This window comes from Melozone crissalis, unplaced genomic scaffold (assembly GCF_028551555.1).
Source record: "Melozone crissalis strain CALT ecotype California unplaced genomic scaffold, PUWL_Pcris_2 ptg000027l_1, whole genome shotgun sequence".
In the NCBI taxonomy this organism is placed as follows: domain Eukaryota; kingdom Metazoa; phylum Chordata; class Aves; order Passeriformes; family Passerellidae; genus Melozone; species Melozone crissalis.
Genome location: NW_026535805.1, coordinates 86,641,240 through 86,662,381, shown reverse-complemented (window position 1 = coordinate 86,662,381; position 21,142 = coordinate 86,641,240). Strand labels below are relative to the sequence as shown.

At 40.0% G+C, this 21,142-nt stretch overlaps 1 protein-coding gene across 1 annotated transcript in view; it reads left to right on the top strand.

Annotated features, from left to right (window-relative positions):
- The first annotated feature begins 968 nt into the window (after positions 1-968).
- Positions 969-21,142, top strand: part of FBXL4 (F-box and leucine rich repeat protein 4) — a 53,724-nt gene continuing 33,550 nt past the window's right edge. The window contains exons 1-4 of the mRNA XM_054279837.1: positions 969-1,021; positions 6,886-7,057; positions 7,647-8,236; positions 16,791-17,136. Coding sequence (XP_054135812.1) covers positions 7,728-8,236; positions 16,791-17,136 — 855 coding nt within the window. The 5' untranslated portion in view covers positions 969-1,021; positions 6,886-7,057; positions 7,647-7,727. The remainder of the gene's footprint in view (positions 1,022-6,885; positions 7,058-7,646; positions 8,237-16,790; positions 17,137-21,142) is intronic.

Genomic DNA, 21,142 nt, shown 5'->3' with positions numbered 1-21,142 from the left:
TCAACAGCCTGGAGGGAAGGGATGTCCTCCAGAGGGACCCTGACACACTTGAGAGGTGGGCTGGTGTGAATCTCATGAAGTTCAACAAAGCAAAGTGTGAAGTCCTGCACCAGGATTGTGGCAATCCCTGACACACCTACATGTTGCATGGAGAAGTGACTGAGAGCCACAGTGTGGAGAAAGACTTAGGTGTGATGGCTGATGAAAAACTCAACACGAGCCAGCAGTGTGCACTCATAGTCCAGAAAACCAATGAGTCCTGGGCTGCATCAAAAGCAGTGGGGCCAGCAGGGTCAGGGAGGTGATTTCCCCCCTCTACTCTGCTCTGGTGAGATCCCACCTGTAGTACTGTGTACAATTATGGAGTGCCCAGCGTAAGGACGACATGAAAGTTTTGAAGCAAGTCCAGACTAGAGCATCTCCTCAAAAAGGCAAGCTGGGGCTGTTCAGTCTGGAGAAGAGATGGTTTTGTGGAGACCTCATGGCAACCTTCCAGCGTCTGAAGGGGCTGACAGGGAAGCTCCTGGGACTCTGCACGTGTCCTTGTTGTGGAAGGACAAGGAGTAATGGGTACAAACTGAAAGAGGGGAAATTTATGTTAGACAACAGGAAGAAATTCTTAACTGTGAGGACGGTGAGACACTGGAACAGGTTGTTCAGAGAAGCCGTGGATGCCCCATCCCTGGCACTGCTCAAGGCCAGGTTGGATGGAGCTTTGACCAACCTGTTCTAGTGCTTGGGGTCCCTGCGCATGGCAGTGAGGCTGGGGCTAGATGATCTTTAAGGGCCCTTCCAACCCTTGCAATTCCAGCACTCTCCTATCCCACAGCAAACCCTCCGCGCCGCTGCCCGCACGGGCCCGCCCCACGCCGGGGCTCGGGCAGGCGCAGCCGCCGGCCCCGCCCCCGCCGCGCCGCTTCCCCCGGTTCCCGCCCCCGCCGCCCTCCGTGCGCGCTGCTTCCGGCGGCGCCCGGCGCGGCGGCGGCTCCGGCGGCCCGGGCAGCTCCGCCCTCCGGACGGGGTAGGGTGGCGGCGGCGGCGGCGGTAGTGGTGCTGCTGCCGAGCGGGCACGGGGGGGCCGCAGCGGCGGGCCCTGCAGCAGCCCCGGTGCGGGGCCGGCTCTGCGCGGCGGGGGTGGGCGGCCGCGGGTGTGCGCTCCCCATCTGCCCGCCCAGGGCAGGCTGGCGGGGCCGGGCCGGCGCTGCTGTCGGGGAGGGGAGGCAGAAGGCAGCGGCGGAACCGGGCAGTCCCGCCCGCACCTGCCCGCCGCTGTCCCTAGGCCTCGGCGGGAGCTGCGCCCCGGGGAAAGGAGCTGTTCCCCCCGGGGAAGGGAGCGCGGGCACCCCAGGAGTGGGAAGGGGTAGGGATGGGATGGAGCAGGGAGGACGGGAGGAACAGTGCCGGGACCAGGCAAAGCGGGCAGGGCTGGCACGGGCTGTGCTCCTCTCCCCTGCGGGTCCGCCGCCGCTGCTCGGTCCCTGCGGTGTTCCACACTTACACGGCTTCACAACACGACAGAAAGCAGGATAGGAGCTGAACTAGCGATACTATTTTATTTCATTTTTTAGGTGTGTACTTTGGGGTGCTTCACTTCTTGTGGATTGTTATTTGCTACCAGTGCAGGCTGACAAATGGACATCAGTTGGATGTGAACGGACATGATTAGGACGAGAGAACACAGACTTAAGCTGTGCCAGGGGAGATTTAAGTCTGCCATGAGGAGGAATTTGTCCACCAAAGAGGTGGCTAGACACTGGAATGGGCTGCCCAGGGAGGTGATGGAGTCACTGTCCTTGGAGCTGTTTAAGGAAACATGGCACTTAGTGCCATGGTCTGGGTGGCATGGTGCTTTTAGGTCACAGGTTGAACTTGTTGATCTCAGAGGCCTTTTCCAACCCAACTGATTCATTAATTCTGTGACAGTGAGAGGTACCAACTGCATGGCCTAATACCTGCGATCCCTGCAGTGAGGAAGCAGCTGACCAACAAGTAAATGCTGTACAGAGTATGCCTGCATGGAGAGGCTGTATGATATCTCAAGAGAAAAGTGAAAAGGCAAATAAGACAAGTGCACACTAATTTCTTTTTAAAAGTAGTGTGGGGAATTTAATTTTTTTTTTTTTTTACATGAAGGGGAGAGTTTCATCACAGCTGGAAGGGTTGTTGGTGAGAATGAAGTGGCATAATGCTGGTAACTTTAGACTGTCAATAGAAAGGGCTACATGATGATTTACTCATGTTGAGAAACAATTTCTGTTGTCTGAGAAAGCTGCCTCCATAAGACACTTTGTATGTGTAATAGGTGCCAAAGGAACTTTTGTCTCCATTGTATCTCTGTGCTGAACCACATCATGAGTCTGGTCCTAGCAGGAGTGCAGTCACTGAAGTAACCAGAAATTCTTGGATTTTGCCTGTTTTGGTGCTCATGAAGACAATGTAAGAATTTAGATAGATAAAATTGCAATATATTGCAATTTTTTTCAAACAGTAGAATTATTAGTTAGAAGTGTGTGTGAAGTGGCTTATTTTAGTGCCAGAATATATTATGGGAAGAAACACAGCAAATGGGGCCTGAGTTTAAAGTCTACTGTAATAGCTTATTAATTTTTAATTAAGAATAGCTTCTAGTTTCAACAAGTTGAGTGTAGATGTTGGTATAATCATGGTAATTAACAGCAAGAGATGCTAACCTGTGGTAAAAGTACTCTGTTTTAGACTGTAATGTAAGGATCCAGTATTCCCTCTGTGCATTAGTGTACAAAGATAATTAAGAGATTTCCCATTTACTGTCTTTTATCTAAGACACACATATTAAATTGCATTAATCTTTCTTCAGAGATCATATGAGCCCTTGTTTTTGTCATTTATACATTCTTTGAAATTTGTCAATGTTGCTGTTTCTTTTATAGTCAGATGAAGGAGAATTGCTCACTGCTCCCAAATGTGAGATTAGCAAAGCTGGTGTAAACAGGAATTATTACTTCACTGGCTTTAAAAATCAAACCTGGTGTATGCATGACTAGCATGTACAACATTTGCTTCTCTTGAAATAGTACAAACTCTTTCCTATCATGTGCTTTTCCAGGGATGGCTCAGGGATAAAATGTGCCATTTTTTTTTCCTAAATCTAGTATCTGTTACTTGTTATGTTTTCACAGAAATCCTTCATTTCACAGCCCTTTGAAATCTCAAGTATTTTTCTGTGTACTTCCCACCTTTTCTCAGCAGTCTGGTTGGTGAATAGCTCTGTACTGTTTCTGCTTGTATGGGATAAAATTGTGGCTATTGAGAAGTTGCATTTGCCAAGCTAACCGAAATGAACAGGTAGAATCATAGAATATTCTGAGTTGGAAGGGACCCATCAGGATCATCGAGTCCAACTTCTGGCCCTGCACAGGACAGTCCAACAATGACATGACAGCATTGTCCAAATGCTTCTTGAACTCAGACAGGACTGGTGCTGTCACCGCTTCTCTGGAGAGCCTGCTCCAATGCCCAGCCATCCTCTGAGTGAAAAACATTCTCCTCATACCCACCTAAACCTGCCCTGACTCAGCTTCATGCTGTTTTTTCAAGTACAGGAGTCATTAATTGGATGGGTTGCTTCAAAGCTTGAAAATAGATTTGTATACAAAAATTCCCTGTAAAAAGAGGCAAAGTAGACTGAAGAGGTCTAGTGCTTTGGAATGCTTTAACTTAATTAGTGCCTTTTCCCATGAGATCTGTACAGAAGCTGTAAGATGTTTTACTTTGTCGAGGTTTTCTGTGCTTGGAAGAAAGAAATAGTGAATTACAGTCTTAGAAGCCTTTCTGTAGGTATAGCATGAAGAAAAGAAGGGTTAGAAAAAGGAGACTTGCCCATATAATTGAAATAGTTATAAATTACATAATAGTCTGGGTAGGAGATATTGTAAATAACGTGATGGACTCCAATGTATTTTGAAAGAAAATATTGCTTTAAAAAGTTTTATTCCAAGTCTAGTCGAAAGTGGTTTTCTGGAGTCCTGTCTGTAAAAGTAGAGATAACATTTTGGGAGTCCTTTGAGCTGGTCTGGCTTGGGACCTGTGCAGTCTTGCTCCCCCCTCAAGCCAGCACTCACCAAGATGGTTTGGGGACATCAGACTGAAAACTGGTTCTGGTATTTCATAGCACTATTTCAGTCCATTTAATGGTATTGACAGGGAAAAAAAAATATAAAAGAAATAAAATATGTAGAAGGCTGCTGCTTGGGAGGAGAATGAAAAGACACCCTTATAAGAAACCTTTATTAGGCTTTAGTTTAGCATAATTATGCCTGTACCAAAAAAAAAAAATTAATAATATACAGCAGGCCAAAGACCCAGCCAGAGATCAGAAGGCATAGTTGCATGGGCCTAAGTGGATCTCTTTAAAATAACCAAGCAATTTGAGGGAAGGGGGAGCTTTTGACATAAACTTTGCATGTACATGAGCTCCAGAGCTGTTTATCGTGATGCTTTGCGTAGACCTGAGTCTGCATTTTTATCTTTTTTTGCAAAGTTAAATCCTGTTAATTAGAAATCAGCTTGACTTCTGGTAGTTCCTGAAAAAAATCTCTTTGTATCATCTGGCCCTACTGATCTGTATTTAATGTAATTCTTTCACTAGCTTATTATCCTTTAACCTCTGGAGCAATTTTTCATTTGTCTTTTTAACGCTGCACAATTCCTAATGCTTCTTTTAAAGTGCCAGAAGAAGAATTCCTATTTGTATTGTAGTCCTAATGGTTATTTAATCCTTCTTTTACAGTGGTTTTGTCTTTCTTGTTATAAGCTACTATATCTGATACTGTTTTTAACTCTTTATTTTGCCTCCACTTCTGTTGTTTAGACTAGTAAGTTTACATGAAAGCTTTCAGTTCCTACTTATTTACTTTTGACCTGTTGACCAATGCCAGCCAAAATTGATAAAGTTGTGTCAGTGTCAAGGATTTCAAATTTTTACAGGTTTTATGAAATTGTTAAGTTGCTAGAGGGAGAATGACCCAAATTAACATTACTGCTAATGGAAAATCTGCAGCATGATTTCAAGTTATTTCCTCTCTTAGACCTGGCTTAAACTGGCCAGCTGGCTGACATACAGCCCTGAACTGCTGGATGGTTTTGCTGCTCTTGGACAAGCTAAGATAAGGAGCACAGCTGGGTTTGACAGTGCCACAAGAACTGCAGGCTGTGGCCAGAGGAAGGCTGGAGTTTGCAGTGCAGATGTCAGGTTGTGTAGGTTGCATATGTGAGATAAGTGATTCCCACTGATATTCGAGTACCACAGCTGAATGATTCTTAAAATTGAGATCTGTAATGCCATGTTTCTCTTAATCAGTAAAATTTTGAGTTTGAAGGTGGTGTATATGCTGATCTAGCCATGATTTCAGGGCTTGATAGCAGAACATTTGTTGAAGTTTATTGTCTGTTGACATATTCTTTAAATAGATCTTTCTTTTTAAGAGGGGGAAAATCCAGAAGGAGAATGTATTTGTAATCTTTACTTACATCTTACATCAAAGCATCTTTGCTTTGAAAAAATAAAATAATAACTATTTTCAGTTTGGAGTTGTTTCTTTTTTCTTTTTTTTTTTCTTTCTTTTAAGGAGGAAAGGTTCAGGATTGTGCTACTTTTTTTCCCAGTGTCTTTTCTGAAGGGTGGCTTAGGTTGTTTGTGGGAAATGTGACATTGGTTCTTGGTGTTTCAGGGGAGCTTGAAGTAGATATGGCATATTGTTTTATGCATTCCCTTCTGCACAGAGTATCAGGAGTAATTCATGTCCTGGACAGCTACATCATGTGAAACTAAATAAAAAGCCAGTAATAGAAGAGGCAAGAAAGTGAGAATTGAGCACGTTAATAATTAACTTTCTTCTGTCATGAGTAAAATGGGCAGATAGTGCAGCCTCTCCTTATCTGTTACCACAAGTGCCTTCTTGCTGGAAATGTTCACGCCAAAGAGAGCTATTTGTACATCTCTGTGTGTTTGTGAGTATGGGAACAAGCGACTGACCTAAAAAACACACTCTAGATCTGTGTAGAGACTTTAAAAAGTTTCCATTTGTTTAGTAATTTACCCTACTTTAAACGTATGCTCCCAAAAATGCTATATTAGGGTCTCACTTGTACCCATTGCAGACATTAAATACATGGTTTGTCTGCCTGTCAGTGTGAGGCATCGTGTTTGTTGTTACTTGAGGTGTCTCCTGCAATAGAAGGGTCACATCTGTTGGTTCAGAGATTACCACAGTGTGTATCCTGTGGTAAACTGAGCGGCAACTCCCGCAGGGGCTGTTGAAGAAACATTTATTCTATTTTGAGACATGCTTAGTCATCCCTGCTTGGCCTCTAACGGGTTACAGGCGTTACTCCTTATTCTCTCTTAGTAAAGCTGATGGACAAGTTAATGAGAAGGCCAGTTTGTGAGAAAGTTTGTGAACTCATAGCCTGAGTGTGTTGGGTAGTGCCAGTGGAAATTGGAGAATACACTGCACATTTTGTTGTGTGTTGGTAAAACTCACAGTTTACATCACGCAGGTATGGAGCAGCTGCTCAATATGGGACAAGCATATGTAAGAGGATCCTTATTAGTAGGGAATATGATACAGCCCTCCTGTGTCCTGTAGAGAACATTCAGCTATATAAATGCTTCTTCACTGTTGTAAACAGAAAACCTTAGTAAAGTAGCTTACCTTTAATTTAGCTTTTTCTAATTGCTAAACCTGCTTATTTGATTGTTTTATTTGTGTTGATGTCGTCTCTGTAAAGCACATCAATATTCTTAATTAATAGTATATTTTGTGTTGGGTTTTTAAAGTATGCAGATCTAGTACATTTTGTGTTTAACTGAATTGCTACTTTAATGAAAATATTTTCTCTTGTCAGTATTAAAATGCTTTCTATGGGGACTTCTGCTTCTGATGCCAGGACTCTTTTGAAGACCTCATTTGTTGCATGGTTTAAAGGAAGATGATGTTGTTAGTGAATTCTGAGCATCCTTCGGGAGGCTGATGACCCTTCTGTTGTTGCTGTGTGCTGTCATGGACAGCTTCAAACGGTAAAGGCAGTATTTTTGTGACTGTTTCAGATTAGTGCTCTGATAGAGGAAGCAGTAGATTAAGTTTAGACTAACAGCCCAAAAGCTCCTTCTTTTCACTCTTAAGACCATTTACTCTTCTTTTAAGAAAGTAAAACCATTCACAATGGTTTTAAGAATGGTGTCTTCACAATGGGAAGGTGTATCTTCAGATATGCTTTCACAGTTATTTACAGCATGGGCCAGCTTTCATTTCATACTTGAATTCATTTCCCTGAGTCACTGCAATTTTCTTTTCTTGTAATAAATCCCTAAAGATAATGCTTATTTTGACCATTAGTTTTTTTGTTGCTTGAGGGCTGGTTTTGGCTGATATTTCTTCATATCTTCTCTTTTTTTTTAAACAAAAAAGGAATGTCAAGTAAGGTAAAAAGTAAATGGGAAGCCACACTTAGTAGCTTCCAACTAAACAATTGTCTTACAATAAAATACAATAATTTATTAATATTTTAGTAGCAGTACTTTGTTTAAGACGATATTCAAAACGGCACAATTTGCTTTCTAAGAATCCTGTGTCAGCTCACTGTGTTTATTCATTCTGTTTTATCAGCTCTTTTCCAAAACACCACAGGCAGTTAATGCAACTTACAAAGGACTCCTGACTTTTTGCATCTTCCTAAGACCTATCTAGATGCCACCAGTGTTTCCCATGCTAACAGTCCTGAGCATGTTTTACTACATGTGCCTTCGGCGCCGGGCGAGGACAGCGACGAGAGGAGAGATGAACAGTCGGAGGGCCATTGAATCCAACACCCGCGCCTTGCCCATCAACGTTGAGATAGTTCAGTATGCCAAAGAAGTGCTGGATTTCAGCTCTCACTATGGCAGTGAGAACAGCATGTCCTATACCATGTGGAATTTAGCAGGGATTCCCAACGTGTACCCTAGTTCTGGTGACTTTACCCAGACTGCTGTCTTTCGAACTTACGGCACCTGGTGGGATCGCTGCCCGAGCGCCCGGCTGCCTTTCAAGAGGACTCCATCCACCTTCTGTAGCCAGGACTATGTGGAACTTGCTTTTGAAGAGCCAGTTTATCCCACTGCAGTGCACATTCTGGAAACCTATCATCCTGGAGCTGTAGTCAGGATTTTGGCATGCTCTGCAAATCCTTACTCACAAAATCCACCAGCTGAAGTAAGGTAATTTTTTTCTTCTTTATGCTTTCCTGTAATTTTTTTCTTCTTTATGCTTTCCTGTAAGATGTTAAGTGCTACAAATAGGACTGTTTAGTGAACTTTGCTTCCTAATATTTATCAGCTTTTAAAAATTTTCTTTATTTCTTCATGTTTTTAAAACTGTGGGGTCTTGTTTTGATAGCAGCTTCAGAGATGTAGACTTTTTTTGGAATTAATGCATGTCCTAATATCAACTTTAATTTGTGTAATGATAGTTTTGATGTTGGAATTTTTATGGGCAATAATTACTACATCTGTATAAAACACTACTTCTGTAGTGGTAGGTCTGAGCTCTTCCTTCAGTAGGAAGAGGAAATTGTGTAAAAGAGGTTGAGGATTCATGGCTGCTGTAACATCCTGCTTCAAGTAGCCATGGACTCATTCTTCTCTGCATGCTTTAGATTGAGTGTATAGTATAATTAGGCAGTGCAACTATTCATATGGAAATGAAGCTAAAACCAGAAGCACAGAACAGTCAGACAAAAAGTGATACCATTTGTTTGATCTTTATTTTTGGTCTGGTCAAAGGGTGGTGAGCTCAACTTGTTTTTATACTCACTTCATCTAAAAGAAGCAGATTTGATCCTGTTGGCTATCCTTATATTAGGAAGTCTTGATGGAATTCCAGTTGCAGGATTAGGAGTGTGGTAACCTGGGGAATGGTAAGATAGTAAAGAAAAACACTGTGTGTGGTGAGAAGCTCTTAGTGAGGAGGTGAGGAAATAAAAATGGAAGGAGCAAGTGAACAGGTCAAACCATGTAGTGGGGAAAAACATTGGCAAAAGCTGTCAGTTTGTGCAATTGAAGTATTCCATATCAATAAGAGATTAAATGATACCAAAGATATAAAGGAAGGGAGAGCTGATAGGAGGAATACTTAACAAAATGTGTCCTGTAGAGATTAGTATGCCAGCAAATACTATATTGCTATGAAATACACACTTTGGTAGTATAAGTAGTGCTAATGTGGATGTTGGGTGATTTTTTTACTGACTTACCTTTTACAGATGCCACTAAAAAGTATATTTTTAGGTCTCACTTATTATCCCTTGCTTTCTAATACTGGGCCATTGATGATCATTCAAAAACCCTTGGAAAATCAGGTGTCATGGTTTATATTCAAAATTCCCAGTTAATATATTTTGTATGCTGTTGTCATCTGCTGTGGCTAAGTGCAGTTGCTTGTTTTACAGATCTAATGAGAATATGATATGTTGTATAGCTCTAAAGTAAACATCTGAATTCAAGGAACAGTGATAGGTCAAAGTAACAATAATAGGCCACCTAACTTTAGAAGTATGAGTGCTTTTGGCATTGTAATGCAGAACTTATTTACAGGATGGTATGTGGTGAAGGCAGCTTTAGACTTTCAAATTCAGAACCTAATGTGAAATGACTTCTGGGCAATCACTCTGTGAACTTACATTTTACTTTTTTATTTTGTGATGTAGATCTTATTTCTTTATGGTGAAGCACAGATTGGAGATTGGAAAGTTCACAAATAGTTAACCTAAGGACCTGTTTAATTAGGTACACAAAAAAGGAGAAATAGAAAATTGTACAGAGAGCTAAAGGGAGATGGAAGTGAAAATGCTAATATAAAACTTTGGGGTATGGGCTTTATGACTTCTCTTGAGGTGTGGTCAGAGTGAGAGCTCAAATGCTCTTCTTCATAATGAAAGATAAAGTTTCTGTAGGATTTTGCTTTTTAATTTGTAGGCAAGAATGCCCCCTGTCCTGCCTGCATAGGTTAACATTTCTGGTTGGAAAAAGGTTGTCTCAGGCATCCTTGGAAGGAGTAGTCTGTGCTGCCTCTTCAATAATTGTTAGTCTTGATGCTAGAGAAGTGTTAGAGGGATGCTTTTTTCTCTTTGCTTACCTTTACTCTGCAGGATTTGTGTTTGGAGCTGAGCATTTGGTTTGTCTCTGTTTTTCTAAAGAAGGCAATGTCGTACATATGGTGTCATGAAGGGAAGATGAAGGAACCCTTTCTCCACATCAGGGACACAATATTTTTTCTCTGTTCATTTGCTCACCTTTGTGAGAAGAATCTGAAGAATTTCAAGAGCACAGTCTCTTTTCTGCTTCTGTTCTTGATATCTTGTTTTTACCTCCAAAAATTCTCTGAGATATCAACTAAGAATTCTTTTTTTTTGAAGATGGAATGCTGCTGTAATCTCAGGTGATTCCTTGTTTGACTGATGTTTTGGTCTTGAAGCATTGCCATACTGTTTTCTTCTGTTAAAAAAGGCCATGACCTACTTACTCAAAAAGCGCTTAGAACCTTGTTTTCCTCTTCTGACTATTTTGATACTTTGTTTTTTGATACTTGGGTTATTACCAATGAAACTTTTCGGTGCTGCTTTGTTTTATCAGCTGACACTGTACATGTTTCTGAACAGCAGTGTGGAAAGGGCAGGTCATTAGGAAAGTTCTCTTTCACCAGCTCCTACTAGATAGACAAAGAAGGCCAAACTGTCAGTGAAGTCAAAACTTTGCTGAGTACAAAAGCTTCCAGGCTGCAAGTCTCTTTATGAGAAGCTAGTGTATCACAGCTCTTGCTCAAGAGAATTTTACATGTTTTTGTTAAAAATGGCTAACACCTGCATACTTGGCCAATGTAATTACTCACTTTATGCTTCAGTTGCATGAAAGAACAGCTCTTGCAGATGTTCAGAACATGCTCTTTGGTCATGTTCCTTTCTTGCTGGTGCACTGAGCGCTGCTGTTGCAGCTTTGTATGATGCTGTCTCAGGTGAGCTTTATTCAGTGTCTTTGGAGGTGGGGTCACATCTTCATGGAATGGGAATAAGCATTTACTTCTCAGAGGGTTTGCAATTGTTTCCAAGTAATCCTCATGCTTAGAACATGACAGTTAGTTTGACATTTTTTTCATTATGTTTTAACTGGCATCCAGCAGCTGGAGGATTCTCTGTCCTCTCATATCTCTCACTGCTTCAAACACAAAAGGCATTACATCACTTTTCTCTACATAAAACAATTTTTAAAAATCATCAGTGTCAGAGGAACTGCTGTTCTAACACATAGAGACCTTTTGTGCTTTTTATTTGTGCCTCTTGATTGGTGAGAAGTGTAGGCAATTCCTTAAGCTATACTAACATTCCATGTACAGATTTTTTATATGAATTAACCAAGTGCAAAAAACCCAAGAAAAAAATAATAGTCTGAGATTAGGGACATGTTGTAACATAAAGTCTCAGTTTTTACGTGGTGAAGAAATCAATCCCTATTTTTGATTGTATTGTGTTATGATTATTTTACTAGTGTGGCCCTGGAACCTTGCACAGTGGAAGAGGCAGAGCTCTACACACATGTGGTGGGGACAAATGCAGCATAAGCTGAACCCAACCAAGAGTGTTTTCTTTGTTTTTCATAGTGTATTAGATTGATGGGTAAGTTATAGCTAGCCTCTATCATGAGAAAAATGGTTTTTTTTCCTGGTTTTTTTCCTCTTTTTTTACCCAGAAGACTTACTGTTGATGATTCCCTAGTGGCTTCTTCAGTGTTAGCCCTTTTGATACATTTTGATATTCTTAATAGTTAGTTGTTGTCAGTCTTTGTGTAAATGGGAAAGTCAAAAATAATTGTTTCAGAACTTTTTCAACTTTTCTTTTATAAAAATAACTTAAGTTTTTAAGTTTGTAATATGAAACAAAAAAATGGTCCCTATTCTCCTGTTGTGGTCTCCTAAAATTTGATTTGACTGTTGTTTTTCTGTCATATATGTGTTATAGTGATACTGTACATTCATGTGCTTTTATAAAAGCTCAAAATCAGAGATTCCTAACAAATCTGGAATCTGTGGCTGTACTTGGGGTAATATTTCATAGCATATGTCCTTCCTGCAATGCAGTGATTGCTTCTTCAATAATTAAAGATTATCTTGTGATTATTCTTTTCTTGTTTGCTACAGATAAGGTGTGACACTTATTAGGTTTTTTCTCACGGATGAGATACCATAATCATTTGTCTGGGACCACTTCCATTCTGCCTTGTGTATTCCTGTTGTTTATTTCTATTTAAATTGTTTAATTTCATGTCATTTCGAATTTTACTAGAAAATTGAGCATGGCTCAGTATTTCCAAGCTTAACTGTGTTTGCTGTATGCAAAGTTTCTGTTTCTGAAAGTCTTGAAGCCTGTAGAGACAGAAGCTGCTACAAACCAGAGCAGCAAGCTAATGAAGATGGACAAAACAAAAGGCTCCCTCTGCTTCCAATGGGAAATTTATTGTATTTAAGCAGCCTGGACAGGGATCAAAATGTTTTATGGAACCTCTTTCTCTGCCCACCCCCCCTTTAAAAAAAGGGAGTGAAACCAGAAAGGCAGTGTACTGAATGTAAAATATCATGTAGAGAGTGGCATTCAGATGGTTCTTTCACTGAGAATCTCAGATGAAAACACCCAAAACTCTGCTGATACCATCAACACATTAGGGTGTGATAAGGAACCTTCGGGCCTGTATCTCACCTATGTGTAACACACAAGTTCTGGACATTTGCATCCTTACTTAAAACTTGTTTTGACATCTTCAGGCAAACAGCTTTTTCTTGTTTCGATGCCTGTCATAGAAAAATGAATTCTGAGTTCATGGAATGCAGTCATTTTTGAGAAGCTCCTAAAAAGCTCATGTAGACAGAGCAGTTACTTGAAGTACCTTTTGCTGTTTTAAATGTCATGACCATTCTTGGAGTCCTGTCTGCTGTCTCTGCTATTTCAGAATTGAACTCTTGGTAGAAATGAAAAATTTGCTTTGTATTTTCTCATAATAATTAAACTGCTTTGAACTCTGCTTATCAGCTTAATCTGAATGATTCTTAAATTGTGCTCATGATCTTCCCAGTCTCCCCTACCTTTTGTGTTTATGAGCTCACAGCTGAGGTCAGGGGTACACTTTCCAAGCTGGTTTGAAATAGTGTGCTGAAGCATCCCTGGTATGTTTGCAGGCAGGAGATGTTTTCTCCTGGGTAATCTACAGATTTCTGCTGTGCTGTTGCTTGGCTAAGAGCAGCATGTGATTATAATTGTTGCACAAGTTGCATTTTCATCAAAGGGGTGGTTATATTCTCTGAGATTCCTCATGTTCTCCTTGTTGGTCTATCTGGAACTCTCCCTTCTATTGGCTTTTAACTCAGCTATTAGTTTCTTGAGGCATTTACTGGATTGCTTGTAGTGCTTTTTTAACTTTCTACACCTATCTCGATTTGACATACAAGAAACCTCAGCAATTGCAAGCAAAGTTTAATCTTGTACTGCAGAAGAGAAATCTGATTACTTTTCCTAGAAGACCCCTTCTCAAAGACTCTTTCTTATATATTTCTTCAGAAGTAACCAGGTCTGCTCAGGTATCATCTTAACCATTAAAAACCTTCCCAACAACACTAGATCAACAAAAAATTAGGCAAGCTTTTAATATGTGCTATCATTTGACACAGACCTTCCAAGTATGATTCTCAGCCTAGAAATCACTAGACTGTATTTTTCTTCATGGTAAAGGAAGAAGGATGGATTTTTTTTTTCCTTTACCACATAGATGTATGGAGTCTTTCTTTAGTATCAGAGAAAATTGAGTTCCTGTCTGTCTCCATGGGACAGAGAAAAATATAATGGGAAAACTGAGTCTATGGCTGAATGGAGAAACTCACTTAATGTCCTCCTTTTCTTCAATTACTAGAGAAAATATGGATGTTGCTGACTCTTGTTCAGGCTTTGCCTGGCACTCCTTGCTGGAAACACTGAGGCTTTCTAGCACATTGCTGATGAAACCTTCTAATCAAAGCATTCTCAGTGTGACATCTTTGATCAGCTGTTACTGAATATCTGCAAGACTGGAGGACAATGTACTATCTCAATTCATTTGATTCGACTTGATTTTTGAGAGCTGCTTAATTAACTCAGGGTGTGGGGCAGGCAGAAATCCTTTGACTTCTTTAAAGGTATTTATTGGGATTCAGTTTCTCTTTGTTTTGGGTTAAATAGCTTATTGAACATTGTAAGCTTGAAACAGATGCAGGTGACCTTCCTAGGGAAACTGATTGTGATACATATCCTCAAACCAGGACTGACTGTCAAAATGCCTTTCTTATGAAAGATTTTTAGGTGGATTATCCTAAGAAAAGAATGTTCCAGAACAGAAGAATGAAATTCTTTCTGAAACCTCTTGGAAATTCAGACTTTTTTGATCCCCATGTGAATTCTTCACTCCCATTCTGATTACCTGCAGCCTCTTTAAGTGTCACAGTGGTGATCCCAGAGGAAGAGATCACTTCCACTTGTAGTAATGGGGTAAGAGCATGGGAAGGATTTACCTTACCATGCCTACACGTAGGAAAGATTTGCCAGCCCTGACTCAGAGCAGCTGCTATTGCCTGCTCTTGTTTGTGGTGCCACCAAGGCAGAGAGCATCATCAAATCAACCTGATAAACTTGAGTTTTTCCAGATAGACCAAGAGCTAACTTCTTTGAAGTTAGATTGGTGGGCTGTTGATGAGAAGTAAACAGCATGACAAGGACAGTGGAAAATTGTCACTGGTTTTATTGTTCATCAGCATTTGGTATGCAATGTGGAGCTTCACAAGATTGTGAAATCATGCTACGTGTCTTCCATTTTCTCTAGTTTATTACAAAGACTGGAAACTAGCTACTGCCTGCTGGAGCTGGTTATTGCACTGCAATTTGATGAGCCCAGATCTCCAGATACATTATTTTTTTCAAGAGCTCTGCTGCCGCTAGATAATCCTCTCTCCAGGGTCCAAAAGGAGGAGTCAGTAACAGACATATTCTGCTAGAAGTTGATGGTCCAATGTGTGTTAGATTAGTGAAAAAATAGCCTTTGAGTTTCCCCAAGGATACTTTGAGTGGGTACATGGAAGTGTCTAAGCAAAATGTCAGGTGGTGATGTGGATATGTTCAGGGAAGGTCTTGTGCCTTGCCAGCCCTGAGTATTTGCTTAGAGAATCGACCTAGGTGAGAGGATGTGACAGTGGAACCACAGCTGTTCCTTTGCCATGAATAGACATTTATTTTGTAAATTAATAAAATCTTTTCTTAATACTATGTCTCTCTTATGAAAACTGTTAATTTTAGGGTAGAGCTGTCCACTCTCCTATGTTAGTACTTTGATGTGCCATATGCTCACTACTCTTTATGTTTGGTTTTAGTTCATTTCGTTTTTGGTTTTTTTTCCTTTGGATGTAAGAGTTCTGCAAGTCTCCCATTCTATTATAAAGTACTTGGCGAGCAGCATGATGTAGGATAGGAAAATTTATCTGTGCATACCTGAAAATGTTCATTGTGAAATGGAAGTTATGGCCAATGTGGATTAATTTTCTTGATTTTCCCTTTTTCCTTTTTTTTTTTTTTTCCAAATATCAAACTTCTTAACCTTACTTATGCTGTGTGCAGTGTTTTAATGAAAATCCCTGCATTTTTTTCACTTTCTGTTATGATGGAAAAAGTTAAAGCATGTTTTTCTGTTGTAAGTTCAAAGTAGTGGTGTCTGATAGGGGAAGCCAAGATGCTGAGGTACTAGGGAGCCAGTACTGAAGTAAGAACTCTATCTAGAGTGCTTCTGAGATTCATGTAATAGGACAAGAAATCTGAGAGAAATCCTTGAAGCTGGGGCTTGGGAGTGCTGAAGATCCAAGGAATGTAAGACTTGGTTCCTCCAGGCTACTCAGTTGGCAGCAGGTTTCCCTGTCACTTGGTGGAGGAGATCTGGGGTCTGTGTATTGAAGTAAGGTGTGTACCATGCTATATATGGTAGTTCTGTATATGCCTTGAACTTCTTTTTTCTGTCACTGGACCAAAGAGGAGAAAGGCTTTCCAGTTCAGCAGTTTAAAAATGCTGGCATCTTTTGCAAAGGACTCTTTCAAAAATGACTTGAAGTTTCTACTTTCTTTGCTAATATGTCGCTGAATTACTCGTAAAAGGAACATTTTGCTTGCCTAGGCAGATAAACACAGTAAAATTTACATTTTTTTACTAATTTGTAATACTGTAATTTGGACAGGCTTGATATTAAAGACACTGAGTGGTGGGGGCTTTTTCTTTTATTTTGTAGGAAATAAGAGGTCAGATGACTCTCTTTGGGTTACAGGCAAGAGTGTTGCTTGTGTACTTACACTGACATGCCATCATTGTGAAGACATCAGCAATCCATTTGTTTCATTACCTTACCTGTGAGCTGCTAGGTAAACTTGGTCACAGATAACACTAACACAAGTGACTGTGACTCTACAGCTTGTTTTGTTATTCAGTGGAGAAAATATGCTAAGGTCATGAATTAGTGTGAGTTTACCAGGAATTAAATTCATCCATAGGGTATTTATCAAATCTTGAGAAAATGTAAGTATCATAAATCATTTTTCAGCCTTTTTCTTGCTTGTTAAATACTTCTGACAGATGATGTTGCCCTCTTACTGTGCTCAGGAATTGCTTTAGTAACCTTGATTTTAATTCCTGTACTGTATGTGTGTCCTTTTTTTTTTTTTCCCAGATGGGAAATACTGTGGTCTGAGGCACCTACAAAGGTGAATGGTCCTCAGGCTCGGCAGTTCACACCTTGTATCAAGCAGATAAACTTCCCCACAAACTTGATCCGACTGGAGGTGAACAGCTCCCTTCTGGACTATTACACTGAACTGGATGCAGTGGTACTACATGGTGTGAAAGAGAGGCCTGTGCTTTCACTTAAGACTTCCATGATTGATATGAATGATATAGATGAAGATGAGGATGAAGAAAAATTTGCCTGTGGAATGGACGCCCTTAATAAACAGTTCAGCATTGTTACCCTCAGGGAATGGCCAACTAATGGATATTTTGATAAACTGCCTTATGAGGTAAGAAAAGCATGTTTACCCTCAATCATTGTCTTGATGGTTAAGGGTGCAAAGGTGCTTTACAGAGTATTGGTCAGGATTGTGGTTTTTTCCCAGTTCCTTGCATTCCTTGTGAATCTCCTGCATTTACTGCCTGAGTTCTGTAAGTCTGTCTGCTTCCATGGGTGGATGTTAGGTATTTGTACAGTTACTGCACTCTTACTTCTCAAGGATCTTTGCATTCACACACAGTTTTTACACCAGATACTCCACCCTTGAATTTCCAGCTCTTGAACTTAAAAGGTTTTAGCAGTTTTCTGGTAGGTTTTTTTGTCCTCATGCTTGACAAAGAAAATACACAGAAGAGATATGGAAAGATTCAGTCAACATCTGGAAGTGGAAAGAGCTCACAATAGGCTAAAAGTTCGTTTTCCTGTTTTCTCTCTTACAAAACATACAGAGCTTTTTTCTTGAAAGTGCCATAATATTTTTATATTATTATTAAATGAGCTTTTCCCATCCAGCTAAATTTTGAACTGTGGTGCAGGTAAAATATGTTATAGCTGGACTTCAGCACACTGTCTTCTTTTTATGCTTGCTACTTTTTATTCTGTCATTAACACAGAAAACAGTTGTGAACAAACTCCTTTCAGCTCCCCTGGCAGCACAATGGTTGCTCAGAGTGTGTAGATGAGTATTTTCTTACCTCTAATTTCCAGTATAATGAAATTGTGGAGTATGATTGCTGAATACCATGTGCAGGCCAGGCAATTCTCAGGGGGGTACAGCTGTTCATGAAGGCTGGTACCCTGATTGGAGTAAGAATTGAGAGATGAAACAATTATCTTCACCTCTCCTCTCCTGAAATAAACTGTTGGCACATCGTGGAAAGGAGCCTTCACTTGCTGGTCAGACTTGGGCAGAGGCAGGATTGTTCCTGCTGCAGTCTGGCAGAGGCAGCAGGTGTTCGTTCATTCAGTGGTAGCTCAGCAAATGCTCAGAGAGCTTGTGCCTTGAACCAGACTCACTTTTGAAAGGGAGGGTGAGGTGTGCTGCCGTGGATTGGAGGGTGCTTGCAGAAATGCCTGGTCTAATCAAATAGTATTTCAGTCTTACAACATCTTTTGCCTCTAAGTACCCCAATTTGACAAACGAAGGCCGTGCTTGGGTGACCATCCACCCTAGTAGCCTGCAGAAGTTTGCTGTGCTTGTAAAGAGGAAGGAGCGAGTAGGAGAATGTAACAACTCTTACTGTCTTCTCTTGAAACTTCTCTTGAAACCAAACCTCTTGAGTTTGGTTTGAGGTTCTTTTTTTTTTTGTTGATGCAGTGGAATAATAAATAAGGAAACTAATTTTATCATGAGTTAGCTCTTGTAGTGTTTGGTTGTTTGTTTTCTCCCCAGAGTACACATGGTGTTTAATATATTTTGCTGTTGATGCTTGCATGGCAGTACTGAAGTAAAGAAGGTACTTTGCATAATTGTTTGGAAGTTTGAAAACATGTTGGTTTTAGTAATTCAAGGAAATTAACTACAAATAAACCTTCATTTAAATATAGGAATTTTTCTAGTTGTAAAGGCTGAATAAATTGATTTATAATATACTAAAATATCAGAGAGATATATTAATCTCTTTTCTTTCCCACATGATCATAGAATTATGAAGGTTGCAAAAGACCTCCAAGACCATTGAATCAAACCATAACTGGTTGATTACACATATTAAAATTTTAATTTAGGAAGTATTTCTGTAGTCTTGTTATGCCTATGAACTTCGGTCTCCATGTACTTTATTTTGTTTTTCTGCTCTCCTTTTTGTCTACCAGCTTCCTTTTTTATCCATTTTTTAACATGTTTGGTTTCATGAATAAATTTATATGGTCTGTCAATACCAAGAACATCTTTTTTCTTCTGCCTTGGTTTAAAGAAACTGAAAATATGAGTGGAATATTTGTCAGAAAACCATAAAAGACTATTTCTGTGCTGGTTTTGTGACAGCAAAAGTCCCAGTTTCCTACTTTCTAGTCCAGCTGGAAGGGTTGGACATTGGAGCAACAAAAATGTTGTACTTGGTGGTCTGACAATTTTTATCACCTTGGATATGGAAGCAGTTCTCGGCATGCTCTATTTAAGACTGACAAATGTCAGCTTTTTAGGGGAAGTGTTCAAACTGTGGGTGAAGTAAGGCAATTGCTGACTCCTTCTGGTTTTGATTGAGGCATTGCATGAAAAATTGCACCTTTTCTGTAGGTCTGTATTGATTGTCAATGTGCAACTGCCCTAAGTTTTCATAAATGTGCCTTTTTTTTTTTTTTGCCTTTGTGTTAATGAAACTTCCCTAGACTATCGTTCTAGGATATGTTGTTCCTCAAAATGGCATTAGGAATGGTTTGCTGCAGTATATACTCCAAAGAAATTTCAGGATTGCTCCTGTCTGAAAAAAAAAACCAAAAAACCCCCAAAACCCCCCAAAACTGCTCAGCTTCCTGGGGCACAGACTACTGTAGAAGAAACTGTAAATTTTTAGATGACCTAGTGAGAGAATTTTCCTTCCCTAACCTTGGATGGTGTTAAGCAGCTGTTAATTAGCTGTGAGGTACTTGTACTGTCTGTGATCTCTTCTCCAGAGCTACCCTAAAATTGAGGAAGGATTTTAGAGGAGAGACTTCATGCCCTGGTCTCCCTTCCCAGATCATTGACCATCTTGTGCTGCTTGCCAGGTGGAAGGAGTAAGGCCTTAGTCTTAGTTGGCTTTGCAGGAATACTTGAAGTCTGAAGGCCTGACCAAATTCAAAGCTTTTGGGAAAGCTGAGGAATACCTGCATAGCATCTGTGTTGTGCATTTGAGACTCACCAAGATGTGCTGGCTACTAAAAACCCAGCTTATTTTTCTCCAGAGAGGAGAGTCAGAAGACTCTGCATGCTCCAGTCCAAAATATATTTTTGGTTAAAATTTTGGTATAGAAAGATATAAATTACATCTTTGTCATTCCTTGAAGCTGAGTTTCTCAAAAGCTGCCAACAAGCGTTATGAGCTGTTCATGTCTGCTGGTGTTCACATGCACTAATAAATGTGTGTGTGTTTGCTGGTGCAAGTCGTACTGTGTGGAACCTGGGATGTGTGTTTTCCTAAACTATGCTGAGAAATGTCAAAAGCCCTAAAATACCATCTTCTTCATGTCTTCTCTTTTTGTCTCTTTGTGCACATATCCTTTGTCCTTTACCTGAGCATGTTTTAATATCAGTTCTAATTAAATGGATTCTAAGCTGTAGCAGCTCTAGTCAAAAAATTGCAGGTTGTTCATTTGTCTGTTTCTGAATGAGTGGTTTGCATAGGCCAGTGTATTTTTTTTAATTGGAAAACCATTTCATCTTCATGTGGAAGAACTGAAAAAGGAAATTTGTAGAAAGTACGAGTACTGTAGGTTTGACCAGCATCCAGACATTCTTTTCTGAAAAAACCAAGTTGGGTGTTATTGTGCTCTACCAAGAGAAAGTATTTTATAAGTACAAATGGTTGTTGCTTGCTGTTTTTCAACAAAAAAGCTTAAAAAGTCAGAGAAACTTCTGGTTCAGTAAGTAAAGTTTTGCCCTCTGTGCTGGGTAGTGGAAATTCTGTGTGGGCTTATAGGCAAACTTTGTGGTAGGTAAGAAGCTAATTTTTTTTTAAACAATATTTTTTATTTGGTAGTTCAAAAAATACACCTGTTTTAAAGCTACCATGTGCCTTATTTTCCCCGGAAATGGGAGAGGAAGTACTCTGCTATTCTTAGGCCATCATAGACTAAAAAGGCAATAAGTGTTATATAAATTATATTTTGTTTTCTTTCTGTTCTTTTTCCAATAAACTTTGTTTTTACTGATTGATTTATAAGAAAGTGTGAAATAATAAGGATTGTCATAGTTTTTCACAGTAAAAACCGTGAAAAAAATCACAGTAAAAATTGTTTGTGAGAAACTACATTATGAGATTAGCTTTCAAAGCAGATAGTCATTTCTGTAGCATTCTTGGAATCACCACGAACAC